The sequence below is a fragment of the Equus quagga genome, chromosome 8, assembly GCF_021613505.1.
Source record: "Equus quagga isolate Etosha38 chromosome 8, UCLA_HA_Equagga_1.0, whole genome shotgun sequence".
In the NCBI taxonomy this organism is placed as follows: Eukaryota; Metazoa; Chordata; class Mammalia; order Perissodactyla; family Equidae; genus Equus; species Equus quagga.
The window spans coordinates 74,567,516-74,579,593 of record NC_060274.1 but is presented as its reverse complement, the minus strand read 5'-3'; the positions used below and the strand labels follow the sequence as shown (position 1 = coordinate 74,579,593).

The 12,078-nt window shown below is 40.2% G+C and overlaps 1 protein-coding gene across 1 annotated transcript in view; it reads right to left on the bottom strand.

The window, feature by feature from the left end:
• The window catches only part of AHR (aryl hydrocarbon receptor), a 47,460-nt gene extending 38,503 nt beyond the window's left edge, over window positions 1-8,957 (bottom strand). The window contains exon 1 of the mRNA XM_046669497.1: window positions 8,266-8,957. Within this exon, the coding sequence (XP_046525453.1) occupies window positions 8,266-8,330 (65 nt within the window). The 5' untranslated portion in view covers window positions 8,331-8,957. The remainder of the gene's footprint in view (window positions 1-8,265) is intronic.
• Window positions 8,958-12,078: the final 3,121 nt, after the last annotated feature.

Here is a 12,078-nt window from a genome sequence, read left to right as displayed (position 1 = left end):
TTGCACTCTTGGTAGCTCTCCAGTAATGATTACAAAACACTGGGGAGAAGAGAGGAACACAAACACTGAAGCAATACAAGCTGACATGACACAGAGAGAAGTAACAGTAACAGTATGAGAAAGAAGCTTAAAGGTATTCTTCCACGTGGTGTTGCTGCCTATCTTGTGCTGGCTTTCAGCAGTATTCAACCCTGCACTAGAAGAGACTGTTTCTTTACACAATGGACACTTGTCCACAGCTCTAATGTATTATTGCGCACACTATGGAATATTTAGCATGAGATCAAATTTCCTAAGTCAAGTGTTATGTAACCTATAAGCTTATATTTGTCTGTTGCTCTTATTACTACGTAAACAAGCATTTTTGTATCCCCAGTGCTCAGCATAGTACTTGACACAGAGTGGACTCTCGATTAACGTCTACTGCTTAGGAGTATTCAGAAAAGAAATGACTGGAGCTGACCAAAGGAAACGATGTAAGAATAGTAAGTAAGGCCTGGCTTGAGATACTTAAACATTGCATTTGTGCCTATTGCAAAGTCCGGTACATAGCCAGACTCAAATGTTCACTGAACTGAACTGACTTGCTGACTGACTAGGTATAGGAAGTAAGGGAGACGAAAACATTGAGTGAGAAGAGGGCGCAAATAACTGGAGTTTGTAGCTTAGGATAACAATGACATTTCCTAGAGGAAGGTACACCAAAGTAAGAGAAAAAGAGTCTTGAGGACAGACCTCAATGATACCAACATTTAGATACAAGGTTGAGGAAGAGGCGAGGGGAGGAATGATAAGACAGACAAGAACCAGGGTAGAATATTTTGGAGGCCACAAAACAAAGTCAAATGCACAGAGAATTAAGTAAGGTCAGGGCGGAGAAGTCCCCGCTGGACTTGGTGTTTCAAATCCACTGTTGTTAAAGTAATAGATTTAACACACTTTTTCACTGATTTTGTGAGTAATATCTAGAATATTTTGTGAAAATATTTCCTACTTATCCACACATATTGAAGATACACAGAATAATTAAAAATAGAGAGTAACCCTACATCAATCACACTTGACTTGGGTTATGCTAATACTTTTACTTTTGTATTAACTTTAAGTTTATGACAAAATATACTAACAAAAATTGCTTTAAATAGAAGGCTACACTTGAACTATAAATAAACATCCCTGTAAGATTGGATTTTGGAGATCTGGTGTTCAAACATCGGCCGAAATGAGACACCATAGCTGTTCATCAAGCAAAGGAACAATTTATTAGTTTTTTAAACCTAAACCTCAAAAATCTTGTCCCAACCTGTAAATCAAAATTGTTGTGAAATCAAGACTCTAGCTGACTGCAGGCCATATTTGTGTTTTAGGAGCCCCGCATGCTGTGAGTACTGGTGGTGACAGGCCCAACAGCGTGTCCAATGCCAGTCTGAATGCTATCTTAAAGGCTTTTTAATATCCCAATCTAAAATGTCTGTTAGGCTCACCACTTGTGCCCAGTGTTTGAAACAAAGTGGAAAATTTAACCACCTAGTTTAATCATAAATTACTGTAATTGTAAATGTTTATATTTTTATATGACATTTATCATAAAACCTCAAATGACATGCAAAGATACATACAGTTTCAGTAACCCTATGAGATTAAAGTGACATTTTCTAACAGAGATTACCTATCACAGTACTGCGTTTGCTGTATCAGCTTTTTCCTCTCAGCGATTTAATCTACTCCCACAGCTTCAGTCTACTTGTTTATCTTTATTTCCAGGCTCTGTACCTGGATGTCCTCTCATTCATATTTTCCAGAATTTGGGCACTCCCTTCTCTGCATCTACTATGGTACTACTCTCAATCCAACAACTAGGAAATTGAAGTATTCCTCAGTAAATCTATCATACCAACTACACCCAATTAAGCCCAACTCTTAAACCCACTCATTCTTCATTTCCCTCCCACGGCAGCTTCAGTGTGTACTTATTTATCTCTGAATACAAATGTTGAATGCTTACAGTCATAAATTACATGCTTAATGTAATAAAGGAGAAGTGATCTGTGACACAAAGTCAAATATCATTGTTAGGCTGAATCCAGCTGGATATTTTATTTCCTTATATGAGGCAAAAAACATCTACAAAAACTTCTGAGAATTTTGGCTGAAAGTCACTTTTAATGAGTTAGAATTCTCCGGCGACCACTCTCCTGCTGCCACTCTACAGCTGTGATGGGTTTTTCCCTTCTTTTTGCTATTCCTAAGGAGAAGCTATTAAGGTATAAAAAGCACATAGTCTCTAGCACAAGACTTTAACAGTGAAAACCTGGAACATGAAATATGTCCTAGAAAGCACTGTTACTTCCAAAATCCTAAAAAACATCATTAAGAATGTTCGTTTTTTTCCTTTTCTTCTATGAATGTACACCTTTTTTTTAGTATTTCCCTTGAAACTCACATAAAATATACCTAGTATATCAAAATCATGAAAACATTAAAATTTTAAGTGGTGCTTAACTGTTAAATTAGTAGATAATTCTCACATACCTACTATGTGCACAGACTTTGAAGCTCTGGTTGCTACAGAGACAAATAAAACATAAATCTATCTTTAAAGAGCTTATCTTTCTTACTTAGGAGGAGATACATTCTATAAAAAGGCAAAATCAAACAATGTTTTGTTCAATAACGTATGTGCCATAAAAGGCATGAAAGTCAGAGCTCATGGACAGGTAGAGAAATGGGGCAAGATTTCAGGGCGATGTGGCATCTAAATCAGGTCTTAAAAGACAGGTAAGTCGCTTCTGGTCTCAGGATGGCAGAGTACGTAGTTTTTTGCAACTACCCTTCTCTTCCCGAAAATCATGAAAAACAAGGAAAACAAAGAGAAACACAAAGTCTGTCTCCAATAAATTTAAGAGACAGCTAAACTCAGATATGAATAATATGAAGACGAAAAATTGGTAGAAAAGAAACCAATGACATCACAGAAGGAAATGTTATCAGTAGTGTATTACTTTGCTTAGCAGTAAACAATATTTACAGTTATAGATGCAACACCGAAAACGGATTTAATCCAAAATTGTGATAAAATTATATTGGGAGGATAAAGAAAGGTGAAGGAGAGATGAAATAGTGCTAATAACCTTAGCTATCAAAATAACACGCCAACAGATAACGCCTAATACACTGAACTTAAGACAGCATTATACATATATTATCGACTTTTTTCATGTGCATGTGTATTTAATAGGAATACTTTTCAAAACAATATTTCAATCAAAAAAGGGGAAAAGAGCAAACTGAAAGATATATGACAAAGCAAATCAAAATGTAAAGGACACCTCGAGTAGAAAAGTCTGCGTGCACACACACTGTTACTAATACAACACACACATACACATGCAGACCCACACACAATCCCAACATGTAAGTTCAATTATCTACCCCATCTTTCTTGCCTATGAAACTGACAATATTTTTAAAGCAAAAATGCAAAGACATAGGCACTCCTACAGGCTACCAATAGGAATGTAAATTTTTTGTAGAGTAATGTGACACTATGCTCCAGAGCATAATATTTGACTCAACCTTAAAAGTTACCTTTGGACCCCAAAATTCTACTTACAGAATTTTTCCTACAGAAATAACTAATAATTTGCATAGAAATTCATATATCTCAAGGGTATTCTCTGAAATACTAGTTAACATATTAAAAGGCTGGAAATAACAGAATTTCCCCCAAAAGAAAAATAGTGAAATAAATTGTGGAACATTAACAGAATAGAGGACCACGCAGCCATTGAAAACAATGTTTTAAAGGAGGCGACATATGTAGCAAATCAATCAGAGGGAGGAAAAGACTCTCGGAGGAAAGGGCGCCAATGCAAGTATGCAGATAGGCAAGCACAAATCATGCATGGGAAATGGTAAATAATTTATTTCAAAACACTAACCATTTGAGAAGAAACAGTGGACAGGAAAGAACTCCCTAGAATATGGGTGTGCCATATGCATCACTGAACTTCATCACCTGAGCAGTACCGTGGAGCTGGTTAAGAACATAAGCTTTGGAGCCAAAGACCTGCAACCCGATATTCAAACTCAGCTTTTTCATCTACTACCTGACAAGTGAATCTGAACCTCAGGTCCCTATCTAGAAAACTGAAACAATACCTTTTCATACCACGATTATAAAAATGAAATAAAATGATGATGTATGTAGGGCACTGTGCATGCTTGTAGCACAGTGAGTACTAATAAACAGTAGTTCTTTTATATTAAACCACTATGCAAAAAAGTAAATTGTAAAAGCAGTGTGGAAGTAGAAAGTTACCGTTGTTAAAGATTTGCATGGTACTTATTTCCAAGTAATTGCTTAATTATATCCATCAATAAGCATGTGGGATGTAAGTTTATTTGCCAGTGGAGTAGCATATTTCAGCCATACCCGTAATTGAGAACATAATCATATACTGCCTCTTACTGTTTCACAGGAGAATTGACTGTCTGTGATAATCACAGACAAAAATTATTTAAAGACTAGAATTTGTGTCTCTGTTTCATTTCTATCATTAGCAGTCCTCATAATTTATAAAATGTTTTTGTTCTGCTAATTTTAGCTGTGAGAGTGTCAGTGTAAGTGCTGACTGTCCTGCTTTACTGGTCAATCACTTGCTCAGGTCTGCAAAAGCAAGGGAAGTAGACTTCACCTTTTAGTTTAGACCTACTGCTGCCATTTATTTTTTATAAATGTTACCCATAACTAAACACTTTGACTTATTTCATAGTTCCAATTCGTAAGAGCCTCTATAGTCACTAGGTATAAACTATTTAAGTAAAGCTATTTGAAGAAAAATGATGGTGGAGAAATAATTATCTAACTGAAAAAACTTAGCGTATTTTAGAAGCTATTTAGAAAATATCACAGTATATTTATATGAAACATTTTCAGTGAAACATTTTCAGTGAAACATTATTCTACTTAGTAGAATAAAATGAGATTCATGAGATTTAAATAGAATGAACAACAATTTAGAAAATACAGCAAAGAAGACAACACTTTTATATTATATTAATGTTATGAGTATGTTAACAAAGTAAAAAGGATCAGCTAAGGTTGGGAAGTTATTTCCAGTTCTGACACTTCATGATGGCTGCTGGCTTGATCACCACAATTGCTGACGTAATTTTTCAAGTGTAAATGTCATTTACTCAAAACCTACTATTTGCCAACATTCAGTACTAACATTCTAGAAATACGGTAAATTGAAGTACTACTATACCTATCTTCAAGAGACAAGATAACTAAACAAATGAACAAAAACGCTTTCATCTCCAAAGAAAGTAAAATAAAACCAGGACTTAAGTAAAAAATATTTTGGGGGCCAGCCCCGTGGCCGAGTGGTTAAAAGTTCTGAGTGCTCAGTTTCAGCGGGCCGGGGTTCGGATGCCAGGTGCAGATCTGCTCCACTCATCAGCCATGCTGTGGAGGCATTCTACATACAAAGCAGAGGAAGACTGGCACAGATGTTAGCTCAGGGCTAATTTTCCTCAAGAAGAAAAAAGAGGAGGATTGGCAATGTATGTTAGCTCAGGACGAATGTTCCTCACACACACAAAATTTATTTCGTTTTGTTTTTATTTTTGATCAAGGTTATTAAGTACAGAACAACATTTTAAGGAAAATTATAGTAGAATCTATTCCTAAGGGTATCTTTGAAAATTTCTTTAAGAACATGTACCGGATGCAAGGTTGCTTCAGATCCTTAAATTTCCTAACTTTCATTACTCCAAAAAGAAAAAGGAAACATTTACTGAATATCTACTACGTACAAGATACTTTAGTGGGATAAAATCTAACACATTTAGAATGTATTTCCTACTAATACGATAATTTTCAATGTCAGACTTGCCACTAGGGGGAGTTTATCTTGTTTAATATAATTCAACTGAAGATTGGAAGAACTTCAGGTTAAAATTGTCATCTTCTTGATTCCAAAATTTTATGGAATTGTATATTCAAATGGCCATCTTACTAACAGTCACATAATTATGCTACAATATATTTTCTCTTTCAGGAAATAAAATGGCTATCATCTAAGGGGTCAAAGTTAAATAGATCTCAATAGCATTTTTAGCCTAAACAAGATGTATTTTTCTGACAACGTTGGCATATTTTAGACCCCATTAGCTCCAAGCTAGTAATTTAGCTAAAAAGTTCATATTCAACTTAATATTGAGTTTAATGGTCACATTCCTAAAATGAACTTTGATTAACTGTTTATAAAGTTAATTACTTTTCATTTGGGTAAAAACAATTGATAAACAATTCCACATGATTCTGTAAATGCCAGCACTAAGCGTTTCTTATGGAGCAATGTAGTGACATTTTAAGGCATTTATATGATTAGAAGTAATGCATGGTGCTCAATAAAGATCTGATAAACGTCTATACTAACTAAAAAAAACAAAATGAGGGTAAATGTGGGAAATGTTTTAGTTATATTGTAGTACAAGAGATTATTAAATACAATATGTTAAAGTCTTAGGAAGTATATTAAGATGTTAAGATGAAATAATAAAAGGTACATGTTACCTAAATAAAAGAAAATGTAATACGTTTAAAGGGAAGATCTTTAATAAAATGTTAACTAGGAGCCAAAAATAAACTTTATAATGAATACAAAATTAAGGTTTTTGATTTTTCTTAAAAAAGTCACCTAAGGTCCTTTTGCAACACTGACTGAAACCCACTAACTTAAAAATCCATCAGGGAGATCTTCAAGTTTTCTGACCATACACATAAAACCCATGATACCTCTATTATGTATTATGCTATTGTTTTAGTAATTACATAGAACAGGCATTTGTAATGCCTCTCAATGTTAAATAACCATCAAGGTTAAAGTCAAATTAGGCAAATACATTTTTATATAAGAAACCACTCTACAAAATGCATGTATTGTAAACCAATGTCACAGAACAGCCAAGACAGAAAATTGCTGACTCGGCAGTATTCCTAATGTCAGCCACACTGCAGGCTAAGACTTCCAAATTTTAATCAGTCTATTTATAGATGAATATCCTCTATTAATGTCAAGCCTAGTTCTGAAGAACTGTGATCACTGAAATTCTAAAAGGAAATTAAAGCTCCGGAATAATGAAACTTTTAAACCAAGTTACTGATTTTAAATAGAAATCTTAAACTGTTATTTTTCTGGTTTGGATTAGTGACCTAAGTTTTAAGCAAAATGCATACTTCTGACTTGCTCTGACCAAACCTTTAACGTGTTCTTAAAATTGTTTAGGAAAATCTGAAAAATGGGAAGTAAAGTAATAGGAATAAACACATGAATACAGCCAACTCAACAAAAGTGAACCTGTCTCAAGCACGGATTTTTTTCTGAAAAAAAAATTATTTTACAGTATTTGCCATCTCACACAAATAGCTCACCAAAACAAACAAAAAATCTAAGTTTGTCATCGTTCTATTAGAATTGACAAAACTTTGCAGCAGGGGAAAAGGAAATTAGAGAAAGATGCTTAGAAGGAAACGTCTGTTTCAATAATTCCAGTTCCAAATCTTGTATTTTACACACCCTAACACTACCCCAAAAATGATACGAAAGCTCCCTACAAAGGTGGCTGAAAACACAAATCCCCCACTGTATCCTGTCCATTACACTCACTCACACCTGATACCATCTCTCTACATTTTACCGATATGGTCACATTGAGCGCTACAAAATTACTGCCAAATAAGTAAATAAGAGCCCAACGGAAAACCAGGTGCGCTGGCCCAAAAAATACCTTCAGAGGCACCCAGCCCCTTTCTGCACACAGCACGTGTTCAGCTCTTTAAAACATCTCGCCCTACCGGGAACGAGAATTATGACCGTCCTCTAACCTAACCGATGAGGATATTAAAGTGGAAAGGGATTTCAAGCCGGACTTAGGTTAAGTAATCCACCAGCCCCACATAGCCGACCAGAGCTGTCAACAAATTAGGACCACAGCAAAGAGAAGAGAGCAGCAAATGGGTGGGGGTGTCAGAGGGTGCGTGTGCGCTGGGGACAGGCGGGACAATTTTTAAAATGCAATAATTCAAAAAGGGAAAAGCCAAGGCCTGGGTCTCTCGACCGGCCTCCAAATCTCGATTCCACGTGCTGTGTCCGGAACGGACCTAATCCCCAGCCCGCGGGGATTTGGGGGCGGAGGGCGGCCGCCCCCGGCACCCGCGCGCCCACCCCTCACCGAGGACGCGCTCCCGCCACTCACGTTTTCTGCACTGGCTTCCGCCGCTTGCGACTGGCGTAGGTGATGTTGGCGCTGCTGCTGTTCATGGTGCCCGACCGGCGGCGGCTCCTCCCCGGGCGCGGGTGCGGACGGCCCAGTCCCCGGGACCCGGCGGCGACTCGGACGGCGGCGGCCGGCGCCGAGTTCCACGAAGCCGCTCCCGCCGCTCCACCTGCGTCCTCCCCGGGCGGTGGCGAAGACGCCGCGCCCCGCGCGCCTTGGCTCCCGCAACCCCGCGCGCCCAGGTGAGCCGCCCGGGCCTGGCGCCGGGGGGCGAGGGGCGGATACCGGGGCGCGAGGCGGCGCAGGTGCCCTCTACACCGGCGGAGGCGGCGCGGCGCTGCCCACAGGTGAGGCGGCCCGTGCGGAGGAGGAGCCTGTTTGGAATGCCGGCCTGGGTCGCGCGCGGTGCCGCCGCGCCCCGTGACCGTCGCCGCGGCCCCTTGGGTAAGGGAGGCGCCGCCGCGCTGCTCCTGGGGCTTCCCCGATCCTGGGTGCTTCCCGCCCGCGGTGCTTGGACTCCGGCCGCCACTCCCGGTGCCACCAGCTTCCGCTCTGCTACGCAGCTGCCCCTGGTCTGAGCCAGTGGTCCTGGGCACGCTCCCGGGATGGAGCGTCGAGTGCACCCGCACGGCGTTGCCTCCCGCCGCCGCGCGCACCGGCTGAATAGCAGCAGCGCCCCCGACCCCTCTCCGGCCCCGCCCAGCCCCTCGTGGCCCCGCCCCTCCCGCTTGGCCCCGCCCTTCCACTCCGTCTCCCTCGAGGGCCCCACCCTCCGTGCACGTGATTACGTAAGACGTAACGACACCCCCCAGTAGCCATCTTCTTGAGGTCGTGGAGTAGAATTCCGTGGCCACATTTGCAGCCCGGAAAGAGGTGTGACAACAGGTTACGTCTTGTGGCCAAACGTTTTGTAGCTAGATTATCTCAAGGATAGACATGCCGGATAGTGAGCTTAACTTCACCTATGTGAGAGTCAGTGACTCAGCTAACCTTTGGCTAAGGATTGCAGTGAGCTGGCGGATAACCAGTGGGACTCTCAATTTTCCTAGAGGGGAAGGCTTCAGGAGGCCACATCTGAGTTAGAAGGCTAGGAGTTTCCTTGGCGCTTTTTTTTCTTGTCTCCATCCTAAACAATATATCTCTTCCTTAGCCAGAATAACTTTGTTATTTCAATAAGGTTGAAAGGAAAGAAGCAAGGAAGAAGGGAAGCACGTGGCATTTGGGGATAAGTAGTTTGGTATGGTTGGACAGAGGAGATAGAAGTGAAGTTCTGGAATTCTGTGATCAAACCATAGAGCCTTGATAAAGAGTCTGGATTTTATTCTGTAGGCATTGGAAACCTTTTAAAGATACTTAGCGGGAAAAATGACGTTCTGGTTTCTTGGAAAAGTCACTCTAGGAGGAAAGGGCAAACGATTACAGGAGAGCAGTAGTGGATGCAGAGAGAGTAGTTCAGCAGTTGGTGAAATAGTCCGGGCGAAAGCCCCGGGAAGTGGCAGTGGGGATGGAGAGAAGAGAGAAGATTCAGATGATGATAGAAAAGGATAAGAAAATGGGGGAAGAGAGAGCAATCTCAAACGGCTTCAAGATTTCTGACAAGAATTCTGTGTTGTTAACCAAGATAGTGAACACAGAGGAGAATGTCTGCTTTTCAGGAGCAGAAGGGCGTCCAGATTAAGATATCTGGATGACATCTCACACCATACCCATTCCAACGTTTTAAAATGACTTCAAGCTGTTTCCACCTGGTAAATTTGTTACCTCGACTTCAGCGCTTCAATAAATTAAACTCATCATTTTCTTTAGCTGAACCTTTGTCATTGGCTCTACCATTCTCCACATCAACCTATGAATCATGTTCAACTTGTCTGATACTTATGTCTAAATATTCCAGCAAATACTATTAAATTTTCCAAATATTCTAAATATTCCAAATTAGAAGTATTTGTAATTTTAATTTCTAATTTCTAATTCCAAATTCTAAATTTTCCAGAATGGAAATATTCCAAATTCTAAATATTCCAAATTTTCTAACTATTCCAGCAAAAACTATTAAATGGGGGGCGGGGGGAGAGATGAGGTGTGAAAGACTGGCCTTCAGCTAACATCTGTGCCAGTCTTCCTTTATTTTATGTGGGATGCTGCCACAGTGTGGCTTGGCCAGTGGTGTTAAGTCCACGCCTGTGATCTGAACCAGTGAGCCCTGGCCGCCAAAGCGGAGCACAGGATCTTAACCACTACTTCCCCAGGCGGGAGCCAAGAAATACTATTAAATTTTGTTCTCTGCAATATCCCTAATTCATCTCCCTCCACTTTATTCTTCAATAATAGCAGAGAGAGAGTGCCTAGCTCAGATGCCATACCATGTGGGATTCCTAAACTGATATTATCCCCTCCACACATTAATTCAATCAAGAGAGATTTGAGGGTAACCCCTATGTAACAGGAATTGTTCTAGGACTGAGGGGACAATGGTGAACAAAAACAGAAATGTCCAGGCATTCCTGGTGGCATAGTGGTTAAGTTTGCTCACTCTGCTTCAGTGGCTCAGGGTTCACGGGTTTAGATCCGGGGCACAGACCTATACACCACTTGTCAAGCCATGATGTGGTGGTGTCCCACATATAAAACAGAGGGAGATTGGTACAGATGTTAGCTCAGGGCCAGTCTTCCTCACCAAAAATAGTAAAAGAACAAACCCAGAAATGTCGTGTGCTTTCAGGGAATACTGTAATGGAGAAGTACATGACTCAGTATAATCTGGTAGTAGATAAAGTTGACCTTGTCATTGAGGCAAAGATAGATGGTGATTGAGCTGAGGTCTGAAGGATAAAGTAGGGTTACTTGGGAGAAAGCAGGGGAAGAGCACTCCAAGTCAATGAAAGGGTACAAGCAATGTCCCTTTAGTGGGAAGGACCCTGGCAGGTATGAGGGACTAAAACAAGTTCAATATGAGCGGGGGAGAAGGGTACAAATGATCAAATGTGTGTTTCAAAAATATCACTGTATCTGCAGGATGTAGAACAGATTAAAGAAGGAGGAGCAGGGTGGAATGGGTGGAAGTAATACTCTAGGAAACCATTTGCAGTAGCCCAGCCAAGAGATGACAATTATTGACACTAGGATGGAGGTGATGGTGGAGATGGAGAAAATTGACAGATTCCATAGATATTTGGGGCATCTTGGAAGATGGAGTAGATTTATGACAGTGAGGGAAGAGGATGTGTCAAAAACATAATAATAGTGTTCTGAACTATGTATCTGGCTATGTGATAATGGCATGTACTGGTGGGAAAATATTAAGTTAGCTTTGGATCTCTAATGGTTGAAGCACATTTGAGATAGCTAAGAGAAGATGTCAAGTAGGCCATGAATATACTTGTAACTCAAAGAGGATGTATAAACTGGAGATATAAATTCAGAAGTCATTTGCATTTAGGTGATGAGAATGTGGAGGTTGTAGGGTGCGAATATATACTAGAAAAGAAGGAGTGGGCCCCAAAGAACTTCAATATGTAATATCTAATTGCTGGATAGAAGATGATGGTCCCATAAAACTGAATGAAAAGAGTTGCTAGAATGATCACAGGAAAGTAAAGGAACTATCGTGTCATGGAGGCCAAAGAGGAAGAGTGTTGGGAGTGGTTCACAGTAGTGAATGTTGTTGAGAGGTTCAAATGAGATGAGAACTGAAAACGTCTTTTTTGGCTTCTCAACACCAGGTCATCGGTGACTCTAGTGAACGCTATGTTGGTGGGCTGGTGGCCCTGCAAGTCAGATTGAAGTGGGTGC